Source organism: Salvia miltiorrhiza, chromosome 2, assembly GCF_028751815.1.
Source record: "Salvia miltiorrhiza cultivar Shanhuang (shh) chromosome 2, IMPLAD_Smil_shh, whole genome shotgun sequence".
Classification (NCBI taxonomy): domain Eukaryota; kingdom Viridiplantae; phylum Streptophyta; class Magnoliopsida; order Lamiales; family Lamiaceae; genus Salvia; species Salvia miltiorrhiza.
Window position 1 is genome coordinate 37,282,771 of NC_080388.1, and position 20,628 is coordinate 37,303,398.

The 20,628-nt window shown below is 36.1% G+C and overlaps 2 protein-coding genes across 2 annotated transcripts; both read left to right on the top strand.

The window, feature by feature from the left end:
- Window positions 1-252: 252 nt before the first annotated feature.
- On the top strand, window positions 253-7,446 carry LOC131012264 (probable LRR receptor-like serine/threonine-protein kinase At1g07650). Its single transcript, XM_057940172.1, has 24 exons — window positions 253-602; window positions 706-880; window positions 1,641-1,712; window positions 1,859-1,927; window positions 2,019-2,090; window positions 2,292-2,363; window positions 2,462-2,533; window positions 2,861-2,932; window positions 3,067-3,138; window positions 3,221-3,292; window positions 3,372-3,443; window positions 3,542-3,613; window positions 3,723-3,788; window positions 3,968-4,024; window positions 4,118-4,156; window positions 4,268-4,320; window positions 4,385-4,776; window positions 4,850-5,045; window positions 5,164-5,307; window positions 5,387-5,505; window positions 5,593-5,803; window positions 5,881-6,112; window positions 6,202-6,352; window positions 6,957-7,446. Exons 1-24 carry the CDS (start codon window positions 500-502, stop codon window positions 7,305-7,307), a joined length of 3,006 nt encoding a protein of 1,001 aa, XP_057796155.1. The 5' UTR covers window positions 253-499; the 3' UTR covers window positions 7,308-7,446.
- A 6,467-nt stretch (window positions 7,447-13,913) lies between these two features.
- LOC131012265 (tubulin-folding cofactor C-like) lies at window positions 13,914-15,260 on the top strand. Its single transcript, XM_057940173.1, has one exon. It carries the CDS (start codon window positions 14,030-14,032, stop codon window positions 15,077-15,079), a length of 1,050 nt encoding a protein of 349 aa, XP_057796156.1. The 5' UTR covers window positions 13,914-14,029; the 3' UTR covers window positions 15,080-15,260.
- The last annotated feature ends 5,368 nt before the right edge of the window (window positions 15,261-20,628 follow it).

Genomic DNA, 20,628 nt, shown 5'->3' on the forward strand with positions numbered 1-20,628 from the left:
TATTTTTTTTTTATTTTGCCCATGGCCCCATAAAATGTCAGGAGTGGGCCTGCAGTCTTGAGCCTAAATGAGGAATAAATGAACATATAGTTCAAATCTCAAGATCTAAAGCTCAAATTCTACTAGCATTGTTTCAAACGAGTTAGTCTGCCAAAATAAGATAAATAGGATTTCCACTTTTATTATATAAACATCGATTGTGATTCAGAAAAAGAAAAAAATCAAAAAGCACTAAATGTAATTTGTGCTACTAGTATTTATTGATGTAATAAAAACCAAGAGAATTCTTGGATGAGTACAAAATATCAAAAAGTCGAAATGCAATGAGTTAGCTGCCAATATAAAATTGGCCTCCACCCTCACTGCTGTCAGCTGTCTAATCCTATATATATATATTCAATTGTTTTTCTCTCTCCTTCAATTTCCACGAGAGGATGAGTTTGTAGTTGTTCACTGAAGCTAAAGCTTCACTATTCCATGCAGATTAGATTTTTATTACATGATGGGGAAAACGACATATTTAAAACTTTTCTGCTTCATCTTGATTGCCTCCACCACTTTGTGCAGCTCAGCAGCCAAGCAGCAGCTCGACCAAAACGAAGGTAGGTTTCATCTTTAAGGAATTCTTGATTTTTGGGGGGGCCCAGAAAACAATTTAGTGTTTTTTTTAGGATATATCATATATGTGCTTGTTTTGGATTATAGTGAGGGCATTGAAAGAGATAGCGAAAATATTGGGGAAAAAAGACTGGAACTTCAGCAAAGATCGCTGCAGTGGAGAAGGGAATTGGAGTATTCCTGTTACAGTAAAAGGGTTTGAGAGCTCTGTCATTTGTGACTGCTCTTTTAATCAGATGTCTACTTGCCATATTGTTAGCATGTATTCTCTCTCTCTCTATCTCTCAATTTTGTCCACTCTGGTTTTTTGTTCGGGGAAAATAGAATGGTGCATTTGCTTGTTAGTTATTGTTGATTTTCTGTGTTTGTGGTTGGAGAAGGAGCAGCACATGGAAATTTCTTGTTTGAATTTCACACATACATATGCAATCTTTATGTGTTTTTTGTGATACTATGGAAGTGTTTCATTACATGAGATTTAGGGGAGCTCGTAGAAAGATGTGTTGACTGAAAAAGTCAGTCAACGCTCCATGAATTGACTTTCACACTGTTTATTAACTCATCCAGCTGTCATTGGTGTGGGCTGAGGGTCCATTTCCATTTTTAATGAATGGAAATCATATATTTTCATGTTTTTCTTTGATTTTTTTTTTCTAAAGCAGAGTTTAATTGAGTGTGTTTGGGGTGGTTGTGGAGTGTGAACTGAGTTGTTGACAAAGTGAATGTAACTAGAAAATGATGCAAATTGGGATGTTTTGATTGGCTGCATGGAATCACAATTGTGAACGTTGACAATGGAAAAATTACTCTACTATTTGGTTTGTAAGTTCTTGAAAGTTCAGTGCTGCTATGGTTTCAAGCTTGGCTATGGATAGATTTGATGGGATTAAGAATTTAAATGTTTTATGAACTACTTTTAAAACACTCCCATCCCATGCATCGTACATCATGATTTCTGCTGCTTCTGGCATTGGATGTTGGTTTATCAAGAATTCTAATTATGTCACGCTACACTGCTGCAGAGCTCTGAAAGCACAGAATTTAACAGGAGTTGTGCCGTCAGAGTTTGCCAAGTTTCGCCATCTTAAACATTTGTGAGTTTCGTCACTAAGCTCATATCCTATTAGTCTAGAACTGCATTTTTATCTGTATATGCTCGAAAAAGCATAATTCAAGTTTTTGCTCTAAGTAGTGATGGGGTTACTTGTAGACTAAAATCTATCGTTCTCCTGTTGTGCAGAGATCTTAGTAGGAATTATTTCAATGGCTCCATACCTTCTCAGTGGGCAACATTGAAGTTGGCTGATCTGTAACTCCTAGATCCTGGCTTCTCTTTGCAAATACTTCAACTCGTAGTAATATACATCTCGTATGTACTTATTTTTGGTTCAAATTTGCAGGTCCTTAATGGGAAATGGATTGTCTGGTCCATTTCCAAAAGTTATTACCAAAATGGCCTCCCTAGTCAACCTGTATGACACGATTCTCTTCTAAATTATTCTCTTTTGCAATCTTTGTGTTTCTCTTCTCTTGTATGCATACAAAATGCTGGTAAATGCCCTGAGTTCCACTTATTTTGCACCATTATTCTTGAATTGTTATGATGTTTCCATTTAAATTGCCATTTTTAGTTACAATCTATTTCAAACTGATCTCGAGGATTTCATGCACAGGAGTCTTGAAGGGAATAAGTTTTCTGGACCCATTCCTTCAGATATTGGACAATTGGTCAATTTACGAAAGCTGTAAATGTTTTATCACTCATTTTGGATTCCAGTAACTGATGTTTGCTTCTAGCTTCCATATTCTAGTTAGTATTCTACTTATACACCTCTTTTTTCAGCGTGTTATCTTCAAATGCATTCACAGGAGATTTACCAGAGGCATTGGCCAAACTGACCTTGTTAACGGACATGTGAGTACATTTATATTGTTTTTAAAAAAATCAGTATGAGCTTAGCGATAATACTTGCATTTAGTAAACCAAAAAATCTTGTTCTCCTAATTTCCTTTATTACATAATTCTTTACCTAATAGCTCTTTCCATACGGCTTTCCAAAATAAATATGTAAAGAAAGATATTTAAACAGTTGATGATTGGCAATTTATGTCTGCATCGGACAGTGATTTGCTTCCTGAGTGTTGAAATGTTGAAATTTCAGCATTTACATGCTATTCGAAGTTGGGTTATTTGATTCTTTTCAATAGAGTTGTTTCTGAGTCTCGATACCTTTAAAATTAGGAGGATTAGTGACAATAACTTCACAGGAAAGATCCCCGACTTTATCAGCAGCTGGAAAGACGTTGAAAAGCTGTAAGTTGCCATGATTTTAATAAGGCATTTGCTACTTAACTAGTTCTAAATTGAATGATAGTTCAATTAAGCAATTCAGGAAAGTTCCAAGAAATGTTAAAAGTGAGCAAGATCGTTGTGGTTAACTTTTGCAGGCACATGCAAGGTTGCTCTCTCAAGGGGCCGATTCCTTCTACCATATCCGCCCTAACGAGCTTAAGTGACTTGTGAGTGACCAAGCATCGTTTCACTCAATTCTTTCTTCGTGTATGAATGCATTGATTTTTCCCTTCATTTCTCAATTTTCAGGAGGATCAGTGATTTAAAAGGTGGAGAATCAACTTTTCCCCCACTAAACAAAATGAAATCCATGAAAGTGCTGTGAGTTTTAAGCATTTTCTCTCATGTTGATGATATTGTGCTTTGATCCACGATTACTAAACTCAACTCTTTTATATAGGATACTAAGAAGTTGCTTGTTACATGGAGAGATCCCTGCATATATTGGAGACATGGAAAAATTGAAAAATCTGTGAGTATTACTATAAACATAATCTTGCCAGCTGATTCACTCTTAGACTCTTAGTTTTGTTACGAACTGAAATATTATGTTGCGTTTGGCAAATGCAGAGACCTTAGTTTCAATAATTTGACTGGAGAAATTCCTGAATCCTTTGACCAGCTTACAAAAATTGATTTTATGTAAGTGTTTCTTATTCTTTTCGAGTTCTTTTTTAATTTGACTGATGTGCCCTTTATTCCTTATTTTACGAGCGAACTGAGCCTCAACCATCACCATTTGTTTTCTTAGGTTCTTGACGAGAAATAGACTTACAGGAGGAATTCCAGAGTGGATTTTACAAAGAAACAAAAATGCGTGAGTACATTCCATCAAATGTACATTTGTTTTGTTTCAGTTGTACTCTACTTAGCCATCAATTTTATTTTGAAATATTATTAGCAATGATGGTGTATTAAACAAGAAAAAGAGTACTTATTACAAATTATTTACATATAACATTGCTTCTCATATTAATTAAGCTATTTCATGTGCAGCGATATCTCGTATAATAATTTCACATCAGGACCACTTGAATGCCCGAGAGGGAGTGTGTGAGTATCTGCATCAAATTCCAGCTTAGTTTATTATGATTTTTTTTTTTTTTTTTGCATAACATCCTAATATCTTTTGCTAATTTGCTTCAGAAACCTGGTGGAGAGCCTCTCAACGGCTGCTAGTAAATCGTAAGTTACACCTTTTTTTGAATCTAATAACTATTAATGATTCTTTACAAAAGCAATGGCCTTTCAGAACCATGTCAAAAATCTTGATTTTTACCTTTGGCATGTTTGCAGTGTGCATCCATGTATGAAGCAAGAGTTTCCTTGTTCTGATACAAAAAATCAAGGCAAGTTTTTCTCAATTTATGATGGCTAGCTAATTATGAATCTTATGCATCTATCGACCTACAGAGAATTACTCGTTGCGCATCAATTGTGGCGGCAAGGATGTAGACATCTCGAATGATACCTCATACAAAGCTGATTTGGAATCTAGAGGTGCTTCAATGTTCTACATGGGGCAGGCGCAGAACTGGGCGTTTAGCAGCACGGGGAACTTCATGGATGATGATCTCGACTCTGATACCTACATTGTCACGAATGTTTCGACGCTGTATAACACCACTTCACCAGTATCAGAACTCTACACAACTGCACGCGTATCTCCGCTCTCCCTGACCTACTATGGCCTCTGCCTCCTGAATGGAAACTACACCGTGGCACTCCATTTCGCGGAGATTGCTTTTACAAACGACACTTCGTACTACAGCCTTGGGAGGAGAATATTCGACGTCTACTTGCAGGTAGGTAGATACATATGACATAGACGTTATCTTTATAAAGATGAAGTGTTCTGAATATGCACCATGAAAGCAGGGAAAGTTGGTTTTGAAGGATTTTAACATTGCGGAGGCGGCTGGTGGACCGGGCAAGCCCATTATAAAGACGTTCACCGTCTCCGTGACAAGCCACACTCTCAAGATCCATCTTTACTGGGCAGGAAAAGGGACTACAGGCATCCCTCTACGAGGAACTTACGGCCCTCTGATATCAGCCATATCAGTCGATCCTAGTATGTTATCGACTCTTATGTCAAGAACTTCTACTGAAGGAACCGAAATTAGAGAAGACGTAGGATGTTCAGTATGATTGACTTGAATAACAGATCTTGATTGCTTATTCTGCTGCAGATTTCAGACCTCCAGTCCATCACAAAACGATTAGCTCGACTTTGTTGGCTGGAACAATTGCTGGAAGTGTTTGTTTTCTAGCTTTGATTCTGGGCTTCTTGCACATGAGAGGCTGTTTTGGAAGCAAAACCACCACAGATAAAGGTATTGTCTGCTTAAAAACTACATAATTGCAGTTCTGTTTAATTTGAAAATTATGAGCTTATTATTGCTTCATGTACAGAGCTTAGAGGCCTCGATCTACAAACCGGTCTCTTCACACTACGACAGATAAAATCTGCTACGAAGAACTTTGATCCGGCTAACAAGATAGGCGAGGGCGGTTTTGGTTCAGTTTACAAGGTAGGTACTGTTGTTTTCTTTCTTAACTATGATCGCTCATCAGTTACATTAGAAACATGAACGACTGACTTGTCTTCTCCACGACAGGGGTTGCTGTCTGATGGAACCATAATCGCAGTGAAGCAGCTCTCCTCCAAGTCCAAACAGGGAACGCGGGAATTTGTTAATGAGATAGGAATGATATCTGCGTTGCAGCACCCGAATCTAGTAAAGCTCTATGGCTGCTGCGTTGAAGGGAATCACCTGATGCTGATCTATGAGTACATGGAAAACAACTGTGTCTCTCGAGCTCTTTTTGGTGAGCCTCGTCTTCCAATTAGCCTAGATCATGCGACCGGACAAACTCTTGATCCGTTTCTTTCTCCTCTCTTACAGGAAAGAGCGCGACTCAGCTGGATTGGCCCACGAGGAGGAAAATCTGTCTCGGCATAGCTAGAGGTTTGGCTTATCTGCATGAGGACTCCATGGTGAAGATAGTCCACCGCGACATCAAGACAAGCAACGTGTTGCTGGACAAGGATCTGAATGCAAAAATATCCGATTTTGGGCTGGCGAAGCTCAACGAGGATGATAAGACTCACATTAGTACCAGGATTGCTGGGACTATGTAAGTTCTGATTATCTAAATGTTTCTGTTTGTTTCTTCTTACATGATCCATGACATATATACATACTGACTGAGCTTGCACATTGTAGTGGTTATATGGCTCCAGAATACGCAATGCGTGGCTACCTGACGAACAAGGCAGACGTCTACAGCTTTGGTGTCGTTGCGCTTGAAATTGTCAGTGGTAAAAGCAACACGAACTACAGGCCCAAGGAAGAGTTCGTGTACCTTCTTGACTGGGTATATCATCCATCTCTTGTCTACTCATTTAAGATTTGGCTTCTCTTTTAGGGGGAGCATTAGCCTCGATAGATAAGATCAATATAAATTAATTGGATTGAAACTTCGGGATATCTCAAGGTCCTTAATAAATTTTATGTTTGACTTGCTTAATTTATATTCCATTGAAAGGGGGTGGGATTGGAGAAATTCTAGTAATGAAGATCTAAAATACTTAAATCATGTATGTTATCAATCATGAAAAGTAAACACTCTCACATAGTACACATATTAGGTGTTATTCTGAATGTATATCACTTTATGGCTTAAAGTATGTGTGAATTTTATCTATGTCTCACTTTGCGATAACATATTAATACTTAATAAATTGGCTTTTAATTTTTAAATCTAGGACTAGTGAGTCTTTATGCAGATTTCCGGTTGCCAACGCGACATTTTGAGGATCGAAAAAGTGGGTCTTGTCCTAGTTTCGAAAATGAAGTAAATTTATCGAGAATATATTGATATGTAATTATCGAAAGTGTGACATTTTTGACGAGGCACGCATACTTTGTACTGAAAAGTGATACTTCCTCTGTCTCATTAAAATTGATTTGTCGATCAGGCTTACGTTCTCCAGGAGAGGGGCAGTCTACTAGAGCTAGTGGACCCCGATTTGGGATCGGCATACTCGTCGGAAGAGGCAATGGTGGTGCTGAACGTGGCTCTTCTGTGCACGAACGCGGCCCCAACTCTGAGGCCGACGATGTCCCAAGTGGTGAGCATGCTGGAGGGTCGAACGGCCGTGCAGGATTTGCTGTCGGATCCGGGATTCTCGACAGCGGACTCCAAGTACAAGGCCATAAGAAACCACTTCTGGCAGCATCCTACACCAAGTGTGAGCAATAGCGTGTCCACCATCTCTGATTCTTCCCTCTCAAATCAAGATAGAGTGGAGAATGCAGCAAGTAATTAGTAGTGAGTAGCATCACATTTCTACCAACCAATTGTATATAGCGTCTTCATTTTCGACACGGACTGAATATTATATATTGTACCATAGCTGAAACATAACACGATATCAGTTATTGGAATTTTAGGCAACATATTTTTACGTGTACGTCGCGTCGCATTACAATAGATCAATTCCTATAACGAAAAATCAAAATTTACTCCGTATAGGTCATTGATTTTACTCCGTCCCAATTTAATAGATAGATTTCTTATTTGAACATCTTATTTTAATAATAATGAATCTCACAATTTAAAAAAAGTGACAATAGACATAGTTAGCCGAAGTCATGTATGAATTATTTAACCATCAACATAAAAAGGTGACTTTGAGGTGCAAAAGGCAATGAAAAGACAAATTATCCTTACTAGATAATAAAAATAAAACAAAAATCAATTTCATCTTTGCCTATTCAAACACGTTTTTCTCTCTTAGTTTTCAGGGCCGGCCCTGACATTCCGGGGGGCCCTAGGCGAAAAGGCAAAAAAGGGGCCCCTAAAAATGAAGCTTGGAGAAGTTGTAGCAAATTTGAGATAGTTGTAAACTTGTACTCCCTCCGTCCCACTAAAGTTGGCTACATTCGTTTCGGCACGGGAATTAAGGAGTTGTAGATTAGTATTTTAAGTGTGTAGTTAATAAAGTATAAAAGTAATAAAGTAAGAAATAGAAGGTGATAAAGTGAGAGAGATAAGGTAATAAAGTGATAAAGTAGGAGAGAGGATGTGATAAAGTATGAGAGAGAAGGTAATAAAGTGATAAAGTATGAGAGAGAATGTGATAAAGTAGGAGATAGAATGTGATAAATATTTCCATTTTAGGAAAGTGGCCAACTTTAGTGGGACGCTCAAAATGGAAATGTAGCCAACTTTAGTGGGACGGAGGGAGTAACATTAACAATAAAGTGCAATAAACTAGAAAACAATGATAAAATAATTATAAAATAACTTAGATCTTCTAGCATTTTGAGAAGCAAAATCATCAATAATTTCTTCAAGATCAAACTTTTCTAATACCTCATGTTCAATGCATAAACCGTTAATCCATTCAACCTTTCTTGAGACATAATAGAACGCAAATATGATTTTGTCAATTTTAATTTAGAAAAACTTCTTTCTGTTGAAGCTGCAGTAACTGATATAGTCAACAATATTCTGTATGCAATAGAAACATTAGGAAAACAATCTGAAGCTTTAACAAACTCAAGAACCTCATCAAGCGACTTTGTTTCAGATGGTAAACACATTTGCAGCACTTGCAATTCAGAATATAAATCTTCAGCATCAATGTCAAATTTATCATCATGTTTCAGGGCATCTTGAAGCTTATCACAACATTTATGCAATTTATTATCATCCAATGAAGATAATATCTTATTTGGAAACAAAAAGCCAAATATATCTTCAAAAATTGTCAATTGTTCAGATCTTTAAAGATAAAATAGCAATATCCACTATAACAATAAAATAATTGATCCAAAGAGACTCCTCATGGAATCTCTTCTTGACAACTTTCATCAAATTGATTCTTCCTACAAATCAAACGTTTTAGTGGAAAAATAGGATCAATTTCCATCTTAGATGCAAGCTCCTTAGCTAATGTCAAGGCCGACTGAAAACCTTCCTCTCTATATTTTTCAAAATAAGAAATCAAACCTTTCAAGATAACTATTGCAACATCAATTTGCATATCTTTAGATTGTAGTTTTTTGCTAATCAAATTTATTTTGTTCAATATATTATGCCATATAGTCATACCCAACAAAAATACAAAATTTTAAAGTTCATTAGTCGCCAAAGACTCGGCTTCACTCCTAGATTTAGCATCATTACTAATTCTTGATAGTTCAAATAGAACATCTCTTATCTCATTAGGTTGAGTTATTATAGCAGTAACGCTATTAATATGACTTTCCCATCTTGTTGTTGATAAGGACTTTAAAGTAAATTGATGAACGTGATCATGTAAAATTTTCTATCTTTTTATAGAACTAGCAAATAAAGTATACAAATGTTGCACAACTCCAAAAAAAAAGAGGCAGCTTTAACGCAAGAACTAGCCATATCACATATTGTTAAATTAAAAGAATGACAAGCACATGGCATATAAAATGCTCTAGGATCAATATCAAGAAATCTCTTTTGCACTCTTTGATCTTTTCCTTTTATATTGGAACCATTATTGTATCCTTGCCCCCTAACATTATCAATGTCAAGATCAAGTGATTGTAAAACATCTTGTATTTCATTAAAAAGGGCTACACCAGATGTATCTTCCACACTTAACAATTCAATGAAATATTCCGTTACCTTTATTTTATTTTCGGAATACACATCGAATTACTAAAGTCATTTGCTAATTAATCAAGAATCACTAAATAATACTTGGCCTTTTTTTATTTTTTTTATTATATCATTCTTAACTTTAGAGGCTAATGTTGAAATCAACTCATTTTGAATCTTGTGACTAAGATAATGATAGTGAATTTCCTTATTCTGGACACGTCTTACGTGCTCTTGCATTACCAAATCAAATTCTGCAATTAATTCAAGCAAGCCTAGAAAATTACCATTATTATTTTGATAAATCTTTTAATTATCCCACGAAAAGCCAAATTACGTGTAGCAAGATATTTCACAACAGAAATAATTCTTACTAAAACTAGTTTCCAATGTTCTTTCTCTTTCTTAATGAGTGCTTGTAAATCTTTATCAATTGTTTGATTATGTTGCAATCTAATATGCAAATCAATCCAAGTCCTCATATTATTTATATGCTCAATACTATTCTCATGTTTTTTGAGTCTATCATTTATATGCTTCCAATCATTCAAACCTTCATTTGCTAGCAAACTATTATTTTGAAGTGATCTAAATAATTTACAACAAAAACAATATACTTTATTTGCATCTTTTGAGTACACCAACCATTTTCTATCTTGATTCTCACCATTTGGTAGTTTTCTAATATAATAAGAATATGCAAAATGTCTACCAAGCTCATCCATAAAGAACAAGACATTGTATTCTCTTAAGGGACCTTTCTCTATCAAAATATCTCTAGTTTTATTATCAAGATTATTCCAAGTTCTTGGATAAAATATATTCAAAGAATCATTTTTATTTCTCACATCATCAATTTCTTCATTCAAAGCATCATCCTCATCCTCATCTACATCAATATCTTCATTAAAAATAGTATTTTCATTCTCAATATCATTAACTACTTCATTCAAAGTATCGACTTCTTCATTCTCAATCACTTCTACTTCTTTCACCGAAGAACTATAACTAGGTATAAGAAACTTATGAAGAGCTCCTCTTTGAGTTTTAATCACCTCATCAATTTTCTTTTTTGACTTCCTGATGCATATTCTCTAGGCAACATATTATTTGTAGTCACACAAACTTAATCAAAATAATCAAAGATAAAATAAATCATAAATTGAATGAAGAGTAGAAATGGCAGATGAAGAAGGGCAGATGAAGAATACATTGGGAGTATTTAATTTCTGAATTCTGATAAATCAAAAAAATACCTTCATTCTTCACACTTTAATTTCAGTCGAATATATATCTCTTCCTCCAAAATAACAGTGATTAGATTTGTGTGAATTTTGACGCAATTGTTCGCAGCTGGTTGCTGGAAACCACCGCCATGCACGACGGCGACCCCCGCCACGGCGGTATGGAACGCTTGTGCTCGACTTAAAGAATCTGAAGGTGACATCGCCGCTCGGTAGGAGTGCTAAAGGCGTCGTGTTCCTCGTTCAAACGGAGAGTGGAGAATTGCTCATGCTCAAAGCAATCCTACGATCTTCCGTCAAGAAGAAAAAAAAGATTTCGAGCGCCGGAGATGGCGACAAGTACCGAAGAATCTGCTTCAAACGAGAAGTGTTGGCATCGTTTCACCATCGTCTGCTGCCGAGACTCCACGGAGTTTTGGTTATTGATAAGATCGTCGGATATGCGATCGATTACTGCTCCGGCCGCGATCTGCATTGCTTGAGAAAGAAACAGACTGAGAAAATGTTCTCCGATGCTCCAAGACAATCATCTCCTCATGGGAAATGCGAGATGCGACGAAGCGTCTACCCACCTCGGTGGTGGCAGCAGCAATGGCGGCGCCGGATTGAGGAAGAGGCTACAGGCGGCAGCGATGGAGATGTCGGCGAGGGCTTAATTGGAATCGGGGATAGAAATTGGGGGTAGAAATTGAAAGAAGAAAGGAATTGAGGGTTAAAAAAAATTGACTAACGTTTGACTAACAGCTGTCGGTCAAATGAGTTTAATTGATCGATTTTTCGGACTTTGGGGGCCTATTTGCACACACAGTGAGTAAGGGGAGCTATATGCTATAGGGGCTACCACTACAAGGGTGCATCTGCACCTTTTCCCTTTATTTAAAGTATGCAACTTATATTACTATTAAGTTTATCATATTAGGACCCTACCTATAATAGATAAGAAATGAAGCTAATAAAAGTATACGAAAATAATGCTTAATATTCAATAAATCATACTCCCATAATTGAAATTTTCAAACCCTTAATTGAAATAAATATCATTAAATTAAAAGTCAAATCTATTATTAAATAAACATTCCCATATTTTTAATATATTTTCAAACATAAGAGTCTCATAAACCATACCGCCTATAATATACATATTAAATAAAAATAAAGCACAAAACAATTATTTATTTTGGAGCCCAATATTTACTTTAAGTTTAATATTAAAATATAGCCTAATATTAATTTTAAGTCCAAGTGTTTTGATGCTAAGTTTATTTTGGGCCACATAAGTGTGATAATTTTCGAGCACTATAGAATGTGATCATTTCCACAAACAAACATTTTGGACTGTTGTGATCATTTTCGAGCCCAACTACAAACATTTGTATCATACATTGTAATTATTATGTGGCTTATTTATTTTAGGGGAATTCTGCCATAAAAAAACAATAATATAAGTAGAAAGAAGTACTCCCTCCGTCCGTCAAGATTATGTAAAAATTACTATATCGGACGTCCGCCAAGATTATGTCACTTTCCTTTTAAGGCAATGGTCTCACCATCCTTTTTAATATTTTATCCTTACTAACATTCTTTATTTACAAAAAACTCACCCAAATTCAATCTCAACCACACATCTCATAAAGTGGTGGGACCCTTTCTCTACTACATCAAAATCATCACCAATTTTATTAAATCTTGTGCCCAAGTAATTTTACATAATCTTGACGAACGGAGGGAGTACAACTTATGGTTTCAAGCTCCGCTTCCACTCCAACCTATGAATTCTAGATTCTACTCTGTGCACTAATTTCATCCGCCTCACTCCCTTAACAGATCGAGATCTCCCAATTTCTTCCACAATATCATAGCAAAACCCCAATACAGATACGCAGCACTCCATTTTCATATCTCACAGACACGCACACGGTAGTGCACACTTATCTCCCACCGCCTCTTGCTCTGGCGAAGGGCACCGCCCTCAGCCACCGCGGCGAGGCTGCACATGCAGCGCCGCCTCCGTCTCCACACCGCCGCCGCAATCACCATCTCCCCGCCTTCCACCACTTCACTGAAAAAGAAACCCTAAATCCCCCCTCAAATTTCAGAAACCCTTCTCCCTTCTCAGTCTCCCTCTTTCCTTCTTGGCAAGCACCGCCGCCTCTGCCGTCACTCAGCCGGACGGTCACGGCGAAGAATCGCCGCCTTCTCTTTCCTTCCCTGCTTCGACCAACCGCAGCCGCCGCCTTCTTCTCCGGCGTACAGCAACGTCGTGCCCTCACTCCCTGATGAGATAGACTGGTATTTATACCAATCAATTTCTTGGAGTACTTTAAAGTTGAAAGTTCATATAAAATGAAATATTGGACCAATATTTATGCTACTCAATTTCTTGGAGCCAAAGTATGTATCTGCATTTATTTCATGGATAATGTTGTATTTCAATGAATATTGACAGTAGCAGCGCAATGTATAAAAGCCACGAGTCCATGACTAAAGCCTCTAAAGCTATTACCCAGCAGATAGAAAAATTTTGAGATATCCATTGGATTATAAAATGTTGCTCTTGGCGGAAAAATAAATCAGCTCAAAACTCTGCATTTATAGAAGTATATATATATATATATATATATATATATATATATATGGGGCGCTCCAATGAGACCCCCTAATTTTAGTGAGATCTAGGGCACGATCTGATGCGTTTATTTTATCAATCCTATGGCTGATATTGTATTTGGAGGGTGATTTTTTTTGGTCGGGTTCGAATCCTAGAGGGAGTAGAATATTTTAAATTTTATTCATCAGTATATACTGCATTGTTCATCAGTATATACGGCCATGTTCATCAGTATATATGTCTTATTCATTACGATTTTTTTAAATTTTATTTTTCATCAGTATATACATCTTGTTCATTAGATATACGTTTTGTTCATTAGTATTATATGTCTTATTAATTGTACTCATGTTACACGAAAAATAGGGGGTCTAATTGGAGCCCACCCCTATATATATATATATATATATATATATATATAGAGAGAGAGAGAGAGAGAGAGAGAGAGAGAGAATAATTGGCACATTAATTTGAGTTCAATTCTTGGAAAAATTCAATTTCAGGTCAGTGAAATAAAAGAGCTGCAGCCGGAACACTACTTTCCAGCACGGCGAAATGGAAGACAAAGAGCAATCGTCGTATGATTCCAGCGCCGTTGCTCTCGAGCAGAAGCACGCGGCGATGCTGGAGCGTCTCGCCAACCGCCACCAGTCCCGCGCCACCGCAAAGCCTGAGCCCAACTCATCCGGATCCACACAATCGTTCCTGTCTCAGTTCTCGCAATCGAAGCTCTCAATCGAAGCCCAAATCTCCCGGATCCGAACACAGCCGGACCCGCCTAAAAAAACCGACCTGGAGGCGATCTCCCTCGAAATCTCCGCCCTCGAGAAGCTGGTCGCGGAGAATTCCTACTTGCTCCCGCCCTACGAAGTACGTAATTCCCTCAGCGCCATCACGTACCTCAGGCAAACCCTAGATGAGGCATCCGCGGCCGTCGCTCCGAAGAAGAAATTCGCCTTCAAGAATAAATCATCGAAGAAGAGTGCCGCCTCAGCGCCAGATCAGAAGAATGAAGTCGTTTCTGAAGTGAAGAGTAATAAGATCAATGCTGGATTGGGGGAGCTAGGGTTTAGGGATTCGAGCGCTGCTCCCGGGTTCAGGAACAAGGATAAAGAGGTATTGGTGAAGGAATTCAAGAGAGGCGAGCTGGATGCTCGAAATGGGGAGTTCACACTGTCGAATTTGAGGGATTGTGAGGTGAGATTGAAGGGTTGTTTGAGGGCAGTGTTTGTGGATAATGTGGTGAAGTGCAAGGTTTATGTTGGGGTGGTTATGGGTTCGGTCTTGATCGAGGGAGCAGAAGGGTGCGTGTTCGTGTTGGCCTCGCATCAGATTAGGATTCATAATGCAAAGAATTGTGACTTGTATCTTCGGGTGAGGAGCAGACCTATAATCGAGGACAGTAACGGCGTTAGGTTTGCGCCTTATTGCTTAAGTTACAGAGGAATGGAGGAGGACTTGGCAGAGGCAAATCTTGATGAGGAAACTGGGAATTGGGCGAATGTGGATGATTTTCGATGGTTGAGGGCACTACAATCTCCTAATTGGTCACTTTTGCCAGAAGATGAGCGTGTAGGGATGCTCAACATTTCGAATGCTGATTGAACAGGTGATTCTGCCGATTTCAAATCGTTTCCTACTAAACATTTTGGTGGATCATTGTATGGTTGCGAGTTTGATGTTTTAGTCACTCCAATTTTGTTCACAAATCATTATTCAATCCTGTGAACCTTCAGTTTCGTTATCCCTCTTTCTATATGCAGAAGAAGGTTTCTGTGCTTCCCAATTTCGCATTTTTGCTTCCAAATGTTGTTGGCTTGATTGCTATGTTTCACATATGAATTTTTTGGTGCACCGATGCTCCATCTCTGAAGCCAACAAACAATGTGGAAATGAGTGAGGACACTTAGGCGATGAGCAATTTGTGGATCTAATTTTGTACATACATTTAATAATGATGCAATGGTGGGAAATAGTCGAATTTTACCTCTCTTCCCAAGTTTTGTCGAGTCTGCGTGGGCCGCAAATGGTCCGAAATCTGATTCTTCCTCAACAGAGTGGATAATTTTGTGAATCAAACAAGTGATTGAAATTCATGTATTGAGTAGTGAGTTCTACCAATCAACTGTACAAGTAGTTGTAGAATGTCTGATTTTTGTAGTTTCTTTGGTTATTGTATTGGATACAAGCTAAGAAATACTACTATGTAATTTCCCATACTATATTATTTTGATAACATGCTTAGTCGGTCTTATATGGACTGTGAAATTTAGCATAACTAATCCTCGTATATAAATCTCCAATTTCTTTTTTACTGGTACGCCCACTCGTACGATGCACAACCAATATTAAAATTAAATGATATTTTAAATAACTATATTAAACATTATTTAAATACTCCCTCCGTCCCTGAAATGGCTTCCTCTTTGGGGACGGCACGGGTTTTAATAAAAAGTTGTAAAGTGTATTGATAGTGGAGAAAAAGTGATATAATTATTATTGTAAGTTGTGAAAAGTGTTATAATTAGTATTGGGAGTGGTGAAAAGTGAAAAGTAAGAATAAATAAAGTATTGTTAGTGGTGGGGTAGGTTTCCAAAAATGGAAAGAAAGAAAGAGAAAGTTATTTGGGGGACGTCCCAAAATGGAAAAAGAGGAAGTTATTTTAGGGACGGAGGGAGTATGAGTTAATGCAAACATGAATTAAAAAAATTGAAATTATCCACTACACAATCTCGATTAAAAAGAAAACATGAATTTGAAAATATTTGAATTTTCAATTTTTGAAATATCAATTACTCCCTCCGTTCCATTGGGCTTGTCTCATTTCTTTTGGGCACGATTATTAAGAAGAGTTAAATTAGTGTAGTAAAAGTGTGTAAATGTGTGGGGCCATATTGGTTTGTAGTGTAAAAATTATTACCCAAAATAGAAACAAGACAAGATCAATGTGACAACCCAAAAAGAAAAATAGGACAAGATCAATGCGACATAGGGAGTAATTAATTTTAAATGATATTGTGTATAAATATATATATCATGAAATATCAAAAGCATTTATAAATGATAATGAGTATCATTATGTATCATATACTCTTTGGAGTAATATTCTAAAATGTATAAAACTATTTATTTGCATATAATTTAATATATTTTTTGAACGCATATTTATATCATATTTATGTGGTCATTTTGTTTAAATACAAATTTTAAAATAAAGTTCCTATGCAACATCCAAAGATTTGATTTGAATAAACATGACAACAATTATTTTTATATGCATCAAAATTTTTATTTGTGTTATTTTACCGATATTTTTTATCAATGGGTAAGTGAAAAAAACAAAGTGTTGAAACAAGAGATATATGTAGTTAATTTTCAAAAATAAAATGTAGTATATGATTTAATATTTAAAATGCTATTTTTTAAGATATATATATATATATACATATATATAATTAATTATTTATTTATCTACACATTTATATTAATATAAATTTGACTTAAAAAAACTATTTTTAAGATAAAGAGTTCTAAAATAAACAAATATAAGTTTTAATAGTTTAGTTGCATTAAATTATCATAATAAGAAAAATAGAAAAATATAAAAAATGATATCTAATACAAATATAAAAAATGAAATAAAATATATATGGAGTAGATAAAATGAATGAGAGATAAGAAACGTAAAGTTGTATTTGGAGAAATGAGAAAGGAGAGGATAGAGGAAATATGATAGATGTGAGAGAAAAAGAGTAATTTTATGACTTTAAAGCTAATAACTTATTCGTTTTAAATTTGTATTTTATAATTTTTATATCAAATTAAAGATCTTGTCATTATCTTTAATTTAACATCTATATTGAATATTTTTTATGAATCAAAGTTGATGATTTCAAGAAAAGAATCAAAACTAAAAAAGATAAATGAAGAGAGAGAAATTTTGGTGGGAAAAAGTTACCGTTGGACTCCTCTTTTATACTCCATCCGTCCCATTACATTCTTTTCGGCACGGAGATTAAGAAAAAAATTGTTATGTTTTAAGTATGTTTTAATTAAGTATAGTCCATCAAAATTAAAGAATTAATTAAGTGCTTCTGTTCCATTTTTCAAGCCAGCGCCGGCACCGGCGCCGGTGCTGTCAGCTCCGCAACGATTGTCAACATTCAAACCAAGAATTTGGCTGTCAAACCAAAAAATCAATTCAAACCATTTTCTATTCCAAAAAATCAATCCAATTTTCACCAAAAAATCAAACCAAATTCTTGAAAAAACATTCAAACCAAATTCATCAGTTAAACTAAAAAATCAATTCAAAACCAGAGAAATTGAGCAGAGGAGAGGGAGACAACGCCGGCAGCCCCTTAATTCTTCAACCTATTCGCGCAGTGAGGGGGAAAGAGATAACCCAATCGACACTCCATCGCTCACCCCCAAATCGGCGGACCCAGGCTTCGATTTTCAGCCGCTCGCCCAAATCGCAGCGAAATCCCCTCAATCTCCAAACCCGAAGGAAGCGGCGCTTCCTGGAGAGGAAAATCGGCGGCGGCGGCAAAGCCCTAGCCCCAAATCGCAGATGCAGCCGACTGGAGAGGCGGAGAGGCAAAGCCCTAGCCCCAAATGGAGGCTGTGGAGCGGCGCTAGGTGGAGGGAGGCGGAGGCGGAGGCGGGTGAAGGAAGGTGAGGAGGTGGAGGAAGGCGGCGCCGGTGGAAGAAATGAAGGTGTGGAGCAGCGCTGGGGGAGGGAGATAGTTGAGACGAGGGACATGGAGGTCAGGGGTGGGGCGAGAGGGAGAGAGCAGAGGCCAGGGAGAGGGAAAGGGTCGGCGGTGGTCGCGGCGAAGACCACGACGACGGCGGCCGGAGGGGCGAGAGGAGGCGGCGGCGACCATGGAGGTGGCACCCGCCGGAGAAGAAGAGAGAAGGGGGTGGGGCGCTGGGGGGAGGTGGGGTGGCTGTGTGCATGTGTTAGTGTGTGTTTTGTGTGTGTTTTTAAATAAAGAGGGTTTAGATTAAATTAGAAAATTTTAATTAAATGAATTAATTGGAACTTAACTAAAATAAATAGTGGCTTTAATTAAGTTAATTTTTTGCCATTTTTAGAAAGTGGCCAACTTTAGTGGGACACCCAAAATGGAAATGTAGCCAACTTTAATGGGACGGAGGGAGTATATTATATATAGATTCGTTCAATTCAATGCGGTGATTGTGCTAATTAGGGCATGCTGTATGTTTTCTACCGAAAGAAAAGAAAGAAGAAAGATCACCTCGAAAGAAATATAAAAACGAAAGAAAAGAAGGGCATCTTGCATTTTTCTTTCGAATTTTACTTAAGTAACTAGTGTTGTACCCGTGCGATGCACGGTATCAAAATTTATAAAATTTTATACACATAGAAATTTAATTATAAATACAAAGAAAAAAAAATCTTAATAAACTAATATAATGTATGAAATAGCATACCAAAATATATTAGTATATAATAAATTTGAATAAACAAATTATGGTACACAATATTCTCAATAGACGTACCATCTTCATCATGGTTACCACAAATCAAATTTTCAAAGCTCAACTATTAATAACACTTAAAAAAAAATCAAACATCGCCGATTAATAACCCTCAATACATCAACGTAAAGTTGACCATAAGTACAACCAGATATATTTTAAGTACAAATTTACATGTGAAAGAGATTAAACCTGACTTTTCTTAATGCTTATCACATATGACACAATCAGTGAAACTTGTAGACGTTGAAACCTGAATAACAATTTTTTACTCGAATGAGTAATTGATAGCTGAGTAAGCAAAAGAAGCTAAATATAATGTATGATACAACATACTAAAATATCTTACATCATAAATTTTGAAAAAAAATTTGGTACACAATATTTTCAGTAGAGGTACCATCTTTGTCATGATTACCACAAATCAAAATTTTCAAATTATCAACGATTAACACTTAATCTATTTTCAAACCTCGATGATTAATAACCCATGAATATATCAACATAAAGTTGACCATGAGTAAAATCAGATATTTTTTAAGTACAAATTTTCATGCGAAATAAATTAAACCCGACTTTTCTTAATGCTTATCGCATATGACACAATCAGTGAAAATTGTCAACATTGAAATCTGAATGACAATTTTTATAATTGAGTTAGTTAGCAAAAGAAGCTAAATATAATGTATGATATATAGAACATACTAAAATATCTTACATCATAAATTTTGAAAAAAAATTGGTACACAATATTCTCAGTAGAGGTACCATCTTTACCGTGGTTACCACAAATCAAATTTTTCAAATTATCAATGATTAACACTTAATCTATTTTCAAACCTTGATGATTAATAACCCATTAATATATCAACACAAAGCTGATCATGAATAAAATCAGATATTTTTTAAGTACAAATCTACATGCGAAAGAGATTGAACCTGACTACTCTTGATGCTCATCGCATATGACACAATCAGTGAAAATTGTCAACGTTGAAACCAGAATGATAATTTTGGATTCAAAGGCGTAATGGATAGTTAAGAACATTGTGTCCACTCAACAATCTTCCCTTAAGAACATGACTACCTAGATCATAATAACCAATCTCATTCAATCACATATACTCATGAAATGATCTATATTTCTAAGAAAGCAAAATTAGAATGCTAATTTTAGAAAACAATCCTCATTGAGGCGTACCAGAAAAATTATTGAGTAAATGAATCAGATTTGGATACGGCTGCTGCTATGCAACGCTACCCGTCTTATGCTTAAGATGAGTATTGAAGAAGGAAGTATGCATAAGAGTTAAGTCCATATAAATTCTTATTATTTATATATTTTTGACAATTTCAGCTCAATTTTTATGTAAACTTTTTTTTCATAGTTAACTCACGATGTTCCTCTATTTTTTGCTGATAGTTTTTTAAATAAAAAAAATTAAATTTCCCAATAAAAATTAAAAATATCATGATTTATTTCGTTTTTAAGTTATTTAATCTTGCAATGGATATGAATGAAAATGAAAGAAAATATCCAAGTGAATGAATGATCATGATTTTTTTTCCTATTAATTAAGTTAAATCCACATAAACTATTTCTAAATGAAGTTGCATAATATATATATATATATATATATATAGG